The 17621-nt window shown below is 39.1% G+C and overlaps 1 protein-coding gene across 4 annotated transcripts in view; it reads right to left on the bottom strand.

Moving 5' to 3' along the window:
- The window catches only part of scaper (S-phase cyclin A-associated protein in the ER), a 108379-nt gene that overhangs the window by 26982 nt on the left and 63776 nt on the right, over window positions 1-17621 (bottom strand). For all 4 annotated transcript variants that reach the window (XM_082159011.1, XM_082159009.1, XM_082159012.1 and 1 more), the window contains 2 exons: window positions 4573-4696; window positions 866-1086 (listed from right to left, as the gene is read on the bottom strand). In XM_082159011.1, coding sequence (XP_082015137.1) covers window positions 866-1086; window positions 4573-4696 — 345 coding nt within the window. The remainder of the gene's footprint in view (window positions 1-865; window positions 1087-4572; window positions 4697-17621) is intronic.

Raw genomic sequence — 17621 nt, 5'->3', positions numbered from 1 at the left:
AGGGATTGTGGGAAGCTTGGGATTCTTAGCAGGCCGGGCTGTCTGCCTTTCCTCAGAGAGCAGGAGAAAGCCCAGCACTAGCGCTCTCCTCCGCACTGCCCTACTCTCACGCCGAGTTCAACTGAAAGTCGTATACTTCCAGAAGGGAATTTTGGCCAATGTGGAGACTAAAAACTTTGGTTTAGAGCACAGATTTGTGAAGGAGTTGCCGGCTAAGTTAGGAAAGAGATGGGGCATCCAAGAGCATACTGTACCCAACCAAAGTGCAGAAAGCCAGGTCTGATGTGTACAAGACTATGATGTCATTAAAATGGAGTAGTCTTATAAACAAATTTCCCAAATTGTCTGACCGGGATAACCTCTGGATCCTTTCCAAGAGGTCATTCCCTGCTCAAGGGATATCATTCCAAGACTTGAGAAACTCTTGTGTGTTTCACATTGCAAAAAATATTGTTGCTAACAAAACCCATGTCACGTCAGACAGTATTTGTTTTCACCACAGCTGTAAAAATGCTTAGTTTTCTAATCTTAGAGAAAATGTTTTCCTGCCTCCATTTGCCAAATCAACCTTTTACAGCTTAATGTTACATTGTAAATTGTTATATTGTAAATTAACTTTTTCTTCTCAATTAACCCATGCACTTTCTTTTTGAGAATGGTTGGCTACATTTGAAGAGGTTATATATTGCTGTGGATATGCAAATATTTATACAAAATACAAATACAAGTTCTTTGTTATGTCCAAAAATTAACATAATCATTTTAATTGTTATGCATTACTACAACAAAAGACAAGATTTTCAAGATGTATTCAAGATGCTTGGTCAGGAAGAGTAATGGAAAGAAAACATAAAAATGAATATACCTGATAAGATCTTGAGTACGTGTGTTGAAGTTCTCACTGGCGACAGGTCTGCTCTTGGCATCTGGAGTACATATACGTGGAGAATCTCCATTTAAATTAGTCGGGTGCAACTGCCCCAGCACTGTGGCGACTGTCTGCAGAAGTCCTGTGGTCAAACCCTCAAAGATCTGCTTATTGACACTGCGGCCAAAGATTGACGTGTCCTCATCAGGTACGAAGAGCTGCAGAAACAGTTATAGATGTGTTATTCATCATTGGTGGAAAGAGAAAAAACAAAGACATTGTCAGCTGAACTGTAGTCACTACCCTGAGACTACCAAGAAGCAAGACAATGGTGTCTAGACACGTTGGAGCTTTCAGGTTTCATCAAGAGCTACAGATGAAACATCTTCGTCAACGACTCTCAACATGTCTACAAGCGTGTCAAAGACGAGAAGATCTACAACTACAGTCATGTTCAAACAACTGTAGGCATTTTCTTTAAACTCTGTGTGGAGATTCGATATGGTGTTGTTACTGTTACACCATTATTGTTGTTTGTACTGCTGCAAATCCTTCTTTTGATGCAATTTACAAAAATCACAATCCTATTAATTGCATCCTTACAAGATGTACAGTACTCTAAGCAAACATTGGTTGAAAACTGATTTGGAAAACTAATTTAAATTTGCAAACACTTGCTCAATTGACTGATGGTTGTCTCTAACACCAATCTTGGCATTGAAGGACACCTGAGATCACTAAACAATGGGCCGTGCTGGTCTCAATATCCGGCCTAGCACTGTTGCACAATAGACAGGGTCATTTAAACCTCAGCTTGCATTTTAAAACATGTCCAATTAAAGCAGAGGGTGCAAATAAAAAGGATCCTGTCCTCTTTTGTTTCCACGCGTAAGCCATTAATCTTTGGTTGGAATCCTGATCCTCTAGTGCATAAATAACTACAAGGGCGCTGCTCTATTATTCATCAGCCCTGGGTTATAAATTGGTAGTTACAACTCGAAGCGACATTGTCCCTGGTGGTGTGCCAATGACGGGCATACAAGAACTCTGCAAGGTATTCCCGTTTGCAGGAAGTTGAGAAAGACTAGTCATGCTACGAGAATGCTCCTTGGGGGCAAGGATAGGGACATAAATGTCTTTTTTTTTTTCAGTTAAAGTTTATGTCTAAGAGTGAGGTTTGGCATTAACGCAAGGTTAACATAAAATATCTTAGTTAAAGGTAGTTAAAGCTTATTAAACTGTCATCATGTTTATAGCTACCTACTTGTATCTTTGTTGCGCCACAGTAATGCAAGAATGCACATTTAGCCAACTGGACCGTGCACATACTGTACAACGCATTTGCCAAATACTCACATATGTGTTCAGTTCTTGCCTAAAAATATGTATAGGATAGTCTGCATATAATTCTGTTTATTCAGATACATATAAATATGCTTGTATATAAAATAAATTTGTATTTAAAATAAATTATCACAATTCTGTAACTTATTTAATAATTTCCCAAGACCAAACATGACCATTTTGGTTTTTGCTATAAAGAACACTTTAATGTGTCATATTTAAGGTTTAATTGCATTAAGGTGGTATTAGACTAGCCAGATATCATTGGTTAAAGATAAAAAATACATACAGATTTTAGCGCAGGTACACATGCAAGTTAAAATGACAGTTTTTACAGAGTAGCAGCTTACTATGCTGAGAGAGCAGGCAAAACCAGCTACATTCTCCACAAATCTAATTACAGGGAAGGGAAGGGTGGACGCATATAGTGGCCACACTGAAACACACACACACACACACACACACACACACACACACACACACACACACACACACACACACACACACACACACACACACACACACACACACACACACACACACACACACACACACACACACACACACACACACACACACACACACACACACACACACACACACACACACACACACACACACACACACACACACACAGGTAAACGGCTACATAAGTCAGCTTGCAAAAATAACTTAAATATTGCTCTTTACTGACTTTTTCACTTACTTTGGGTGACTATTATGTCCGTTTATATCCATCACATGTCAAATAATCAGTGGCCTGACTTGCTGTTGCGTTGAGTTTGAAATAAACCCCTGTGCCCCCAGCAAATATTTCGTCTCTAGACTGACAGGGGCTTAATGATTTGCCAAACCAATGTTTCTTGCGCAAACACACATCCACAAGCCCTATATGACTCCGTAACTGGGTCTCATTTACTAATTGTACACACATATTTACGTGTGACAACCTGCATGCACAGACATCAAAAACATTTGCATTTAAATGTAATCCTATTTATGAAAAATTTAATAAGAATTGAATAAAAATGAGTCTTCATTAAGTATTATATATATATCTGGCACCTGTTGGGAATTCGGCGGAAAACCTTTCTGTTCCTGTGCTTTTGTTCAACAGTGAGGAGCTTACGTAAACACAACCCTACTGACATTTGTGTGTCTTTCCATACTTTGTCTTAATGACATCTTAAAGAGCTTGAAGCGTAGCGTGAGCTTGGTTCTAAAAAACCCTTGACAAAAATCAAAGGACGAGAGAGAAGGCTGGGGGGGGGGGGGAGATGAAAAATAAGGGACAGAAGCGATGCGAAATGTGATTCAGCAGTGGAGCTTTCCCAGAACTTAAGATGATTCAGTGAGTCATATAAACAAGAGCAATGTTGTATGTATTAAAATCCATTTTGGCGCTTGCTTTAAACTGGTAGATGAGCTACATATGCTCTGGCAAGATGAGCAAGACAGAAATGACCCTTTAGACATGACAAAACAGCACTTTACAACCTTTAAAAGCTAAAGTGGAAGTCGCATCCTAAAAGTATTAGTTCACCCTAAAAATTCTGTCATTTTTTCCCCTCCCATTCATGTTGTTCCAAACCTGTATCACTTACTTTTTCTCCTGTGGAATACAAAAGAAGACATTTTAAACAATGTATTGGTCGCTCCTTTCCATGCAGTTATAATGAATGGGGATTGGAGATTTCAATCCATAGCTTGACTGGAGCTTTCAAAGTTCCACAAAATGAATCATATAAGTAGTCCAAGTGAATCAAGCACTATATTCTTTTATAAGTCTTAAGAAGTCATCCAATACCTTTGTGAGATTTTAGTTGTCCTTCACTAATAATCAGTTTAAATTGGGAGAGTTATCGGATCAGTCAGAGTTGTGAACGAATCATTCAGATGGGTGTTGCAAACTGGATCAACTTACAAATTTGACTCAAACGAATGATTCATTTAGAATGAATCTCTTCTTTCACGAATAGGCCAGCAAGAGCTTGGGTAAATTTTCGGGTAATAAGCCTTAATTTTGGACGAATTCATAAAACATTAAATATAGAGCTTTGTAAGAACCAGATTTATGATCATTTTATGGTGCTTTTTGTGTCATTTTGTTGCTCGACAGCTCCAGTTCTCATTCACATTATAGGGAAACTGACTGCCAGGATATTCAAATTTTGTGATCCACAGAAGAAAGTATGTTATAAAGGTTAGGAACAATATGAGGATGAGAAAATAATGATTTAATTTCTATTTTTGGCTGAACAATAATAATAGTAGTGACAAAAACTGGATTTATGGCACATAAAGACCCCAAAACAGCAGGATTAGGCAAACTCACGTTAACTTCAGCTGTTAATACTCACTGTTAACTGATGGAGGAGTAGGTCCATGAGAAAAGTAATTTTGTTGCTGTAGAGAACATAGGAACAGTTGTTGTGGCAGTGCGCACAGGACAGGTAATACGTGTTCACGGCAGCGCAGAGGGACCTAAAGAGAAAGAGAGGGGGGATTAGTTTTCAAAAGCCGACGGCTTCTCCTGTTTTGAGTTTTTCCATCTAAATGATCAGGATACAAAGCAGGCCCCATATAAACATTTCAGGGCTACTCCGACTGGCAGTGTAAAGGATTGCCAATCAGATGAGCTGGGTTCTTTGCCGTAATACAGTAAGGTTATCTGAGGAAACTGACACTTAAAGCTCAGAGTGTGAACATCACACGCAATCCAAGAAGCATGACAACACTTGGAATATAACGCTCAAGGGATTTTCTCTCAGGAACAGCTCCTTACGTAATGTTGAAGAGAAAACATGAGATGTGACCCGATGAGAGTTTAATCACTTACAAAAAAAAATGTGTAGTTCATACTTAATATTTGTGTATTCGTACAATTATTTTCTGAATATATTGGTGATTATTATAATTATAATTTTTGTGTCAATTATTTTCTGTTATGTTGGTTACTATTTTGTATTTTTCCATTTATTTTATTTTCATATATGGGTGGCTATTTAGTATTTTTTCTATCCGTTTATTGGATAATTGGGTTAATGAGTTGTATAATTAGGTCAGGTATGACGGATCATATTGATATAAATTGTACCTCGTGATGTACTTGTTTTTATGCCTGACGAAGACCTTTGGGTCGAAACGTTGTTCAATAAATTAATCCATTACTCTGAAATTTTTGGGACAAGGTACCATGGTAATACCACATTTTCTGACACAACCATGATGGTAATACCATAGTACAGTAAAGATGTCTAGTACTTTTATGCAAATCAAAACCCCAAAAAACAAACCGAAAACAAAACAATACAACACAACATTAGAGTGGATGCTGAAAATCCAACAAGTTATTTTTAAATAGGGTTGCAAAGGGGCTGAACATTTCCGGTATATATTTCCAGAAATTTTCAAAAAATCCTGGAAAGTTTTCACTTTTTCTGGAATTTTGGACACTTTGCAACCCTATTTGTAGGGTACATATAATATAACATATAACATACATAATACATACTACATACATAAAAAAACACAAACATGCATATACACACACACACACACACCATGGCATTCTCACTTTACCAAGGTACTGCCACAGTTCTTTACTTTTAAAGGATCTTACAACCGGCTCAATTAGATGAAATGGAGAAGAACTGGATACCGAACATCTGCCTGGCCCCTTCCTTGCTTTCACGTTTCCACCATCTCTTTCCCCAACTCGTTTTCTCTTGGCTCAGATAAGAGTCTAGCCGTCAGCGCCTTCGGGCCAGCAAGCCACTGTCAGTCAGTCAGGCCTCTGTATTTTGTCTGTTCCACACCAGCCCGAGAGGAGATTAATGTAGCTGATAACTGACCAGTCACTCCGCTCCCACTCCAGACCCCCCATCCATCCCTCTTCCCAACCACCCCTTCATTAGTTAATATTTTCTGACAACTGTATATTTTATCCCAAAGCAGAGTGGCGGGGCCCTATCTGCCGTACGGACAAATGGAATCTGACTTTTCTTTTTTAAACCAGGCCATGTTTATTTCCAACCGTAAACATTTTGATATCCACCACAACCTTCACCATCTGTTCAGCATTTTCAGCCAAACCGTATTGGCACTCGTTATAAAAATAGCGCGAGCCTCGAAGGCCTCGGCCTGTCAATAACTTCCACCCGGCTGACAAAAACACCAGTGTATATTTTACCCACTGGCGGGCTGATCAGGGAGATAGCGGTGCGAATATTGACATAGCGGTGTAAAAGAGTCAGACATGCAGTATGAGACCGCAGGGAAAACATTGTGCCTGGTCTGCTGGGAAAGGATCCAAGTATTCCCCGCACGCCTCGTAGCTTTGCACTTTCAAAGCCGCTCGATCATGACCCATTATAAAAAAACGGGTGTAGCCGTTTTTATGTACGGCGTTATTAATCGACAAGTTTTCACCTCGTCCAAGCGGACGATAAACACAGTTGACAAGGGTGTCGAAAGAGGTCTTGTTCGATTAATACGCAACAGCCAACGGAACATTGATTCACCAAAGCGTAAATGGTGAAGTGTTTCTTTTGTATTGATAGAAGGATACCGGAGCTTAGGGCGAAAGGAGGAGGAAAGGAAGGACGGATGGTCATGGGTGAGTGGAGTGATACACCAGGCTCTGTTCAGTCAGAGAAGGGAAACGTGAGATCTCCTCCAACCTGTGCACTCTGGGCAGCGGACCAGCACTGCCTCAGCCACACTGATTTTCCACCAGAGCCTCAATTGTGTCATTTCGAACAGCATTTTTTTTCTTTTCCATCAAACGTTGAAATATTCTCAACGGGACTGTTGGGGCGGGCAGGTTTTGGCTAAATGAAAAACTAAAAATATCGGTATATACGCAGATGCGTTCTTCACAGTTTCAGCGTTAGGAAATCATGTCTCATCTGTGTTTGTCATGGAATTTGAGGTATCTATATTGTTTCTAGGCAAGTTTTTTAAAGGATAAGTCTCAAATATCCAGGCGAGGATTGAATGACAGGCCTCAGTGTCAAGGTTCACTTTGGCTTCTCTAATATAAACAGTGGATTGAGGGCTTAAGCTAAAGATTATCACATTATTGAAGTGCTATATATTAACAGGCAACTGAAATTGGGCTCGCAAGTGTGAAAAACAATGAGCTAATCTATATATAATTTTACTAGTGTATAAAAATGTTCCAAATCACAAAACAAAGTGAGAGTATAAAACAAATTTGATTCGAAATTACATTTGTATAATATTTAAATTAGCTAAGCTATATAGTTTATACGTAAAACTAACGTCTACTTTTGACGTGAGCTATAAGCTCACATGAGCTCATGAAAGATTCACCGTTAACCTGATCTTAGGTGCACGTTCACAGGGTTTTGAAGGTACGAACGAGGCTATATGATGCCTGTCCAATAACGCGTGGGGAGGAATGTGAGCAGTGGGGGTAGGGCAGCCCCAGGTGGCTTGCATGGTTAAACGGCAGATTATAGAGAACACAACTAATTTCTTTGCACTAATCTTATTAAAGTGTAAAACAGCTGTCGACTAGCCAAATCTCAACACCAACCCCCAGTGCTTGCACCGAAGCTCCAGTATGAAACAAATAAGAGCATTTGGGGTAAAAAAAGAAACAGCAGAACGACAGGAAAATGCTATACAGGTTTAGACGTTACTAAGCTATCAGGAAAGATAGCGAGTTGCTGTGGCTAGTTTTAGTTAATTGCAAAATGCACATTCACATGACGTTCCAGAATCGGAGTTTGTCACAAAGAATGAACACTAACCACAGCTAATGTTAGATATTTCACTTGGGCAATCATCAGTAATAATGAAATATCACACTTAACTGCTTGTAGCAATTTGTCAGATAATCAGACAAAAACATTAAAATCTGTCTAGTATGAAAACTGTTTCTAACTATTAAAGTGATAAACCTACAGAATGACAATTAAAATAAACGACAGCTACTGTTTGCTATTTATAGTAGTTATTTTCTAATTTGTTACTTGTCAAAGAATGCACAAAATAAATTAACTTGTGCAGTATGATGAAAAACACAGTTTCGGTTAATGTGATGATATCTGATAATAAATGAGCGCTAGCTACTGGTTTGAAATCGTTAAGTGACAAAAATGCAACAAAACACAACGTATAAACCATGTTAGACATTACTAGAACTATTTTATGCTGTTATTAACTGAGATTTTAAACGAGTACCTCTCTCTAGTGCTTGTTCCTTTTCAGATGCTTTTGATAGCATTCAGTGCTAGATATTCTTCATACTAGAATAGTGTAGATGTTACAGTGATACTCTGTGGCTTTTGATGGTTAATTGAACCATAACTTGCCAGAACTAACCACAGCTATTTGTTTGATATGTTGCGTATTGGTGGGTTTCCAACCATTTAAATATCCGAGTTATCCTTTCATGCTACACAAGTACAGACATAACTAAGGTATTCTACAGCTTTTGACGATTAACTGAGCGTGAAATCAAACAGTAGTTTGTGGTGTTGTGGTCAGAGCTCATTCATTTTCTTTAGTTTTTTTTTTATATGAGCTTTGTCAGCTTGCATGTGGACACCTCACTTTATCTACCTCCTAAATTGGCTGTGTTCAACACTCTGTGCTGCTACTGTTTGAGTAATGGGACTTTTTTTTCAGGCCATCCATCATCTTGAAACCCGTTAAATACTCAGAAGCTGTCACTGTCCTGCTTGAAATGATATCCTTACACCCCAGCCCACTGCCAGCCATAAACCGGGGTGCTTTTCCAGCTCGCTCTCCTCTAATTGACGATGATTAGCATGACATCCAACACCGGCCCACCGTGCACGGTGTCTCTGCCTGTCTCTCCCCTTGACGATGACAGCTAGCGTCAAAGATTTTGAGGAGCAATTTGGTGAAGTGCCATTGTACTCCGTCTCAGGTTACTCGAGGAGTATGTAACACTGACCCAAATGTGCCATGTCGTCACCATGCGGCATTCCTCTACCTGAGCGGATCCGAGATTCCCTGTCAGGAGCTGCGTTTTGACATTGGCAGGCTGCTCGATGTGAGCTCTGCCACAGTCCACCAGACCGCAGCCAGGTCTATAAACAACAGGCATATTGTTAATCTGCCCATAATGAAGCTTTATCTTGTAGACATAGGATTAAGTTGCCGAGCTAGCCGGTGGAGATGGTCTCTATAGCTCTGTATTGCATAGAAGAGGAAAAGAGGGGCCCACAGAGAGAAAGAGCATGCTAGATGGCAAGAGATAACTGCTAGAGAGCTGCAGATAATAAGCGCCGTGATCTCCTCACCTACTCAAACTGGCTTAACCTCAACTAACCATGAAAATCCAGCCCTCTGATTAGTCAATGGACACAAGCGGTGCAGACTTGCTTAAGGTATGCCACAGGGCTCCGTCCTCTACACCTTGCTTTTCTCTGTCCCCATTCGCCTCATCCCCTGAGGGTTGCTCATCAGCTTGGGTGGCCTCTGGACTGGATGGGGGTCATTGGACTGACCTCTGGAACTGAATTAAGGCCATTTAACCCATTCTGAAATCCATAGGCTAGCTCAGAGACAGGGAAGCAGATGGCTAAGAAGAACTCGAGATGAGGGGGAGATCACCCCAATACTGTCTGTCTGGCCTAAAGTTGTAGTTTCTTTGCAATAAAAACTGGCACAATCTTGTCCTCAGAGAGCAAAATTAACGTTATTTTAATTTTTGGAGGGACAAACCTAGATATGGCCAGTAACACAAATGATGTCATAGTTAGTTAGAACTTTATTTTATTGTCCACCAATGTGGAAATTCTCTTTTGGCTTCTCATAAAAACACAATCACACACACAATACACAACACAAGTTATACACATACACAATACACAAACTAAAAGTTACTCTCACCAAGAGTTGCTTACCCTTCATTTAATATTCTAACTGCCACTGGTATAAAATAATGTTTATACAATGTTTGACTTTTTTTTGGGGACATTATACTTTTTCAGATGGAAGCATTACAAACTCTGAGTTAAAGCAACAGCAAAGCACTTTTCCTCTTCGGTCCCCCTACAGGTTGGAAGCGGAATTGTCCATTACCGCTGTCGTTAATAATTTAGCCTTCTGCAGCCTACCATCGCACGCAAGCTATTTGTTTATCCAGCACCGGCTTCGGAAATAACGATGTCAAGGTAAAGTACGTTGCATGATTTTATAAAAGTATGATGTATTGTGACATCAGAAACGGCTATTTTTTGTATAGGCTCCACCCATCGGCTATAGTAACGCTTGCCGTAAAGAAAGTCAAATTTTTTGTTTCTTATGTCTCATTCGAACTACAGAAGCGAATGCAGAAGTGGCGTTCACCATGTTACGAGTTGAACCACTGAAACAATTTTGGAAACATTATTTTAAGGTACAAAATAATCTTTGGTGTTGCTTTAAGTGGGTGTGTGGAGTCAGATACAACACTTGTTGCTCTTCTGTGTATTGCCAGCAAATTCAATTTATCAAGCTGTGTTTGTTGGCTTCCTATGTTTTCCTGCCATTCTCACTATTCTTTGCAATTCTAACCACATCAAACTGTAATATTAAATATTAAGATACTCTCAACATGACTTGTATACCATTTCCAAAATGGAATGACTAACATCAAAACTCTACAGTTTACTCATAAAGAACAATCTTTGACCTGCTTTCTTTAAAATAGTGTCTACATTCTCACCAAAAATAACCCCACAAATATTTAAAACTTTCCAAAATCTCAACAGCCTTATCATTTAACATTAGTTTCCCTAACACATCGTCTTCACCAGAATTAAAATTGAAAATCAGCTCTTTAGTTTTCCTTACATTCAATTTACACAAGTTTTCAAGAACAACCACATTTTTAAAATAGGTTTGATCACTCATTGACTCTTTGAATAAAGTTGTACCAGAACCACATCATCCACATGTAAAAAGACCAGGTGTATTGCACTTAATTTATAGCTCATTGGTATATATTGAGAATAAGAGTGTTGACAATACACAACCCTGCGGTGCCCCTGTATTTAAGCCCAGTTATATGCCATTCATAAAAACTCTCTGTAGTTGATCTGAGAGGAAATCTTTGATCCATATATCAATGTAGAATTTATTTTCACATTACAAAGACGTGATAAAAGCAAATGAACCTGCACTGTTAAAAGCTGAGGTAAAATCAACTAAAAGTGCCCGTGCATAAGATTTAGAGTCCTGGATATGCTTTACTGTAAAATCAATCAAAGTAAGTGTGGCATTTTCTGTCCCCCTGTGTGGTCTACATACAAACTGCAATGGATATAAAATCTTACTTGTGGTTAACATGATAACATAACATGTTTACTTACAATTCTTTCCATACATTTTGCCTGGACAGAAGTCATTGCAACTGGTCTATAATTTTCAGGTAGTGCTTTCCCCGATGTCTTATGGATAGGTAATACTGTAGATATTACAGAAATAGCTGTGTAAGGGGCCTTTTGAGTTGATTTCCACACATTTTTAAAACCCTCCCCTTTAAGCCATCAGGGCCCCTTTAAGCTGGGGGCTTTATTGACATTTATTATGAGCTAAGCAAGCAGTCACCTTCTTATCTAGCAACAAAGGCGCTGGACCTATCTAAATTCACTCTTTGTTTTAGCATCCATAAAATCAAATCTACGATAAAAAAACATTTGCATTCATTAACAAATCTGGCATAGTCTTCAATTTGCAACTGTTGTTGCGGTTCGACTCCATTCTTAAAATTCACTTTGGCTATCCTTACTTTAGTTATGAATGCCTCGTCTTTATTTTTAACTCTTACAATATCTCCCTTAAGACATTTCTTTAACTCTTTGGTTAACCATGGCTTATTATTAGAGAAAACCCTTACTGTCTTTACAGGTATTATTGTATCTTCACAATATTGTATATACAATGTTATAACATCTGTGAGTTCATGAACATCTTTACTTGAATCAAAGGACACCTGCCAGTCTGTCGTCTCAAAGCAAAAGTTAAGTTCTTCCATGCTTTCCTCTGACACTGCTTTATAGGCATCCAAATACCCAAAGCATTTGTCCAGGATACGCATAGTATCATAGTAGTTGGGCATGTGATACATTACTGGAGAGTTGGAAGACGTGCAGACATATCACAAGTATTAAAGTCCCCGAGAATAAACACTGGCTGGTCCACAAACCTCTCCAAAGCATCACAAAGTAATTTTATCAGTATTTTTAGGTCCCGACACAGACAAGATTCACCGTAATCTGCCCAAACTCTTGGGATAAACAGAAGGGACTTATTGCAACTGAGATGATCTCAGAATCGTGGGTGCAACTCTTGTCCAGTATTTTATATTACATTGTTCAGTTGTTATCCAAATATAGATAGAGTCCACTGCCAATTGAATTTCCCTCTGCTCTATTGTCCTGATCCACTCTAATAAGAGTGTAGCCATCCAGGTCGATATTGCGATTATTCTCTTACTTTAACCATCCTTTGATATGGTTAGAAAATATCCATCTATGCAGGTGTTCCCAAGGTGCTCTCTTAGTGGCAGTAAAAAATTTCAGAGACCTAGAGTAAATATGCCGGTCTCTGAGTGTCATCCATGTATATTGGTTATCAACCAGGAAAATGCCCTCACTTGTGAGCCTGTAGTTCTCATCTCCAAATCTGTCAGTATAATCCCTATTTTTGCATTTCACGCTTTTATTCAAAGCGACTGACAGTGCATTGAAGTTTTATCTATATTCTTGTGCCACAAAATACGTTTGGACAAATAATAATATTAATAATAATAATAATAATTTGTTATTCAAATTATACTAGGTATAAAAAGCTAGGCTTTTACTAGGCTATACTAGGCTCAAAGCGCTTTACATATGGAAGGGGGAATACCGTCAACCACCACCAATGTTCAGGATCCACCTGGATGATGTGACGGCAGCCATAGTGTGCCAGAACGCCCACCCCAGACAGAGTGATAAAGCCAATCAGTCAATATAGGGATGATTAGGAGGCCATGATGGGAAGAGGCCAATGGGCAAATTTGGCCAGGATGCCGGGGTTACACCCCTACTCTTTTCCGAAGGACATCCTGGGATTTTTAATGATCACAGAGCCTCGGTTTAACGTCTCATCTGAAGGACAATCTTACAAAACGTAAGGCAGGGGTGTCCAATCCTGCTCCTAGAGGGCCACTTTCCTGAGTTTAGCTCCAACACATCTGCCTGGAAGTTTCTAGTGATCCTAAAGACCTTGATGAGATTGTTCAGGTGTGTTTAACTACGGCTATAGCTAAACTCTGCTGGAAGGTGGCCCTCCAGGAGCAGGATTGGACACCCCTAACATAAGGTAAGACTTTGACTGCCAGTCTAACTTCTCAACCTGCTTTTCAACAGGAAGTGGTTAAAAAAAAACTTTGAGGGACAGAAAAGGGATCTGGAGCCGATGAGAAAAGGTGACGAGCAAATCTGTTTTCCAAGCGCCTGTCAAACAATCCTTCCTTTCACTGCAATCCAAATGACATTTAATTTGATTCTGCCGCTGATCTTTCCTGATATCCTGAATGATTCCAAGACATCCATTCCGCCCGGCGTTCCACAAAAGGCTGGCCATAAGCTGGGGCAAAAGTCTTGGCGAGCTGTCACGCACCACACGGCATGCACACACATGCGCGCAGATAGACATGCCACATAATGGCATCCTGAAATGAAACCACTTGGAGGGAGCTTGTGAGAAGCTTTCACTCGGCACATTTAGTCATCATGTGACACGGAGGTTGAGGTGACAGGCAGTGGCGCGTCAATGCGTTCACTTCCACTTAGAAAAGTGAGACAGCCTGAGTCGAACAGAGTCGGGCAATCAGTTTAGCAGTCGCAAGTGCTACAAAATTTCACAAGACCTCTGTGATTTCCTGTTGCTGTTCAGAAGGAGTAGTTTTACTAAAAGTCATTTGTGAAACTCATTTAGAAGTGACCTGTGGACTTGTGAGTGTGTGTGAGGCTCTAGGGATGAGTGTGACTGGATTACGCTCCGTTCTGTGCACTAACAGCAGTCTGGTCCAGTGACCACCTTACAGCAGTAAGGTCTCCCTCTCCTCCTCAGCAGTGGCCCCTACTGGGAGGCAAGGGACTTGTCTTTTCCTGGATTCATTCACACGCTCCATAAATATTGAGAGCAAATCAAAATTCTTAGTAATAATGACCCCTGACAACTGTGTCCCAGACAAATATTGTTTTGGAAGAGTTGAGTTTTGAGTCTTAATTTTGAATGCAATTGATTTTTGCCTTTAATCTAGACATTGTGGCAGCCAGATCCAATACACTAACATGAGTATTCATCTAGTTCTAATAGCAACTGAGAATAGTAGTTTTGAGATTGGTCTCCCTTAACATTTTGGAAGCAATGCTAGGGGCATAATCTTCTACTAATTTAAAGGTTGAAATGTCACTAAATACATCGTTTGCAATGACATCATAGACTAATTTGATCTTTAAACACATGATGCTGCACACATCAAACGGTCTGTTAAATCTAAGGCTTACCTGTGCTTAAATTAATTGTGCCAAGCCTTCAGATTAAGTCAAATCTCAAAGTATTTTATTTACTCGGTCAAGCCACAAGTCCTCAAAAATGTGACCAATCTCAAGTCCACTTGTATTTTTGAACATAAATGTTTCCTCATACTGCTAAACAGAATGTGTTTGTGTGTGTGTGTGTGTGTGTGTATGCATGTATGTATATGTGTATGTGTATGTATATGTGTATATATTATATATATATATATATACATATACATACACACACGTCATACACATACTCTGAAATCAACAACAAAAAAGGAATGTTTTAAATGTAAAAGTAAAGTTAAGGGAATTCCGATTTCCCAGTTGAACAGGTTTTCTATAAAACTTTCATCAAAACTATTTTAATTAATTTGAATAATTTCACTTCAATTTTCACTTTATAAAATAATTTAATTAACTTATAATTCTAATTTGAAAAAAAAACCCAACAAGTCAAACTTCATAAACAAGCATCTGACAAATTCAACATAAATAAATCAGATAAACAAGCACTGACCGACCTGACCATACACCTTTTTACATCAAAATCTCATAATATTTCAAAGCTAGTGAGTGGCTTAATGTTCAGGTTGTTGCATGAGTTTCCTGGGGCGGCTCACTATCCTTGGTTTACTCATGCAAACAAAATGGCCTTCCTGCTCCAGACATCCGACCCCATTTCCTTCTTAGCCGTTGATTCCCTCCAAAACACTCAGCTCCAAGCCGCAGGGTTGCACAGGGACATTAACGGAGCCTCGCTGTGGAATTAGCCCATTAATGTAATGCTAACAAGATGGAATCCTTCTCCCATGGGGGTAATATTACAGCGGCATCTCCGTAGTTGTTCTTTTTTGTAAATCACTCAGCTTATCTGAAAGGAGGCGATCGATACGCAGCATTACAGTAAATAGATAAACTAGTGCTGCTGTAAGGGTTAGCGTCTGAGCCAACCATTAAAGCGCGCAGATGAGGGGGAACGATTAGCACGTATTTGCTCGTGCCGTGCCCTTCGCAGACACCTGGTGCCATAGCAAAAGTCACTGCTGACAAGAACTCACGGAGACAGATTGTCTTCCAGCGAATTTGTCTAAGCTTGCAATTTTAGTGGAAATTTAATCAATTATATGCAAAATTGCAAGTCTGGTATTTAAGAGCATTTTTGTGGTTGTTTGTTCATGATATTTCCCAGAACTTGCTAACAATGACGTAGATGATTTTTTGGATGCTATCTCCTGTATCCCAGATGGACCAGCCAGGCAGCGATATCAACACTAGGGCAAGTTTGGGTTTACAGCCACCTGGAGCTCCACTCATGTCTTTGAGAAGCTGGTGGAAACACGCAGGAATAATCTGACCTCTTAAAGGTTATCACAGGTTCAGCACCGTATGACCTCAGGGCACAGAGACAGTGATAAGGGTAGAGATGGGGTGATTAAGGGAGGAGAAACAGAATTTAGGACACACACACAAAAAAATAAATAAACGATGCAATATACCTACTCAAACTTGTGCTAACTACTGTGCCACTGATCTGACAATATTTGGTATGTAGGGCAGGGTCATAGCACATTTTGTCATTATATATATACATTTTTTTTTTTTTGCAAGGATGCATTAAACTGAAACGTCTTTTACATTGTTACAATTGATTTCTATTTCAAATAGATGCTGCTCTTTTGAACTTTCTTTTCATCAAACAATCCTAAGCAGAAACTTGTTTTCAACATTAATAAGAATAAAAAAAAATTAAAAAATCTATTTTTTTAATATTACATTAAACATTTATATTTTAAATAGATTAAAAATGATAATAATAAACATTGCTGTGTATTGTTATATTGGTGAATAATAAAGAATATATTAAACACTTGTGTTCAATTAGTGAGAAACTATGGGGAAACAGGCACTGATTAATTTAATGTTTGAATATATATGTATATATATATATATATATTATAAATGTGTGTGTGTTTATGTGTTGGATTGATAGAATTTTAAGGTTTTAAATATGCAGACTTATATAATGTGTATATAACCTTAAAATTCTATCGATCAAACATGGAACAACTTGAGCCATAATTAAAATGATATCTATACTGCCCAGACCTATTGGTGTACAGATGAATTAGAAAATTATTTTGTTGATTAAAGTTTTCAGAACGCAAGTATAAGCTTGCAATGGCATAGAATGGGATAGTTAGAGAATAAAACACTTATTTACTGATAACCTTTGTATTTGACTTCATGCTTCGCAGAGAGACAAGTCAAGACGGGGCAGAACCTCAGTCATGAAAGTGACTTTTATCCTCAGAGAGGGACCACTTCAGCGTTTGATTGGACAGGACACGAGAGAATGACAGAAATGCCTCAAAGATCTTTACCTCCTCCTGAGCGTGTCAAGTGGATCTTTCAAAACAAGAGAGGACGATAGCGGTAGATGTGTTTGCACAGCCTGACCCAACACGCCACACACACACACACACACACACACACACACACACACACACACACACACACACACACACACACACACACACACACACACACACACACACACACACACACACACACACACACACACACACACACACACACACACACACACACACACACACACACACACACACACACACACACACACTAAAGTAGCAGTTCACAAAATATAAAAATTCTGTCATCATTTACTCACCCTCATGTTGTTCCATGAGTTTCTTTCTTCCACAGATCACAAAAGTACCACAATCTTAAAAAACATCCTGCTTAGTCTTTTCCAAGCAATTACAGTACAATGAATGTAGAAAGGAGCTTTCAAACTTCCAAAAGGATGCAAATCAACAATAAAA

Source organism: Leuciscus leuciscus, assembly GCF_965113295.1.
Source record: "Leuciscus leuciscus genome assembly, chromosome: 25".
In the NCBI taxonomy this organism is placed as follows: Eukaryota; Metazoa; Chordata; class Actinopteri; order Cypriniformes; family Leuciscidae; genus Leuciscus; species Leuciscus leuciscus.
This window is presented reverse-complemented; position numbering and strand designations above follow the sequence as displayed.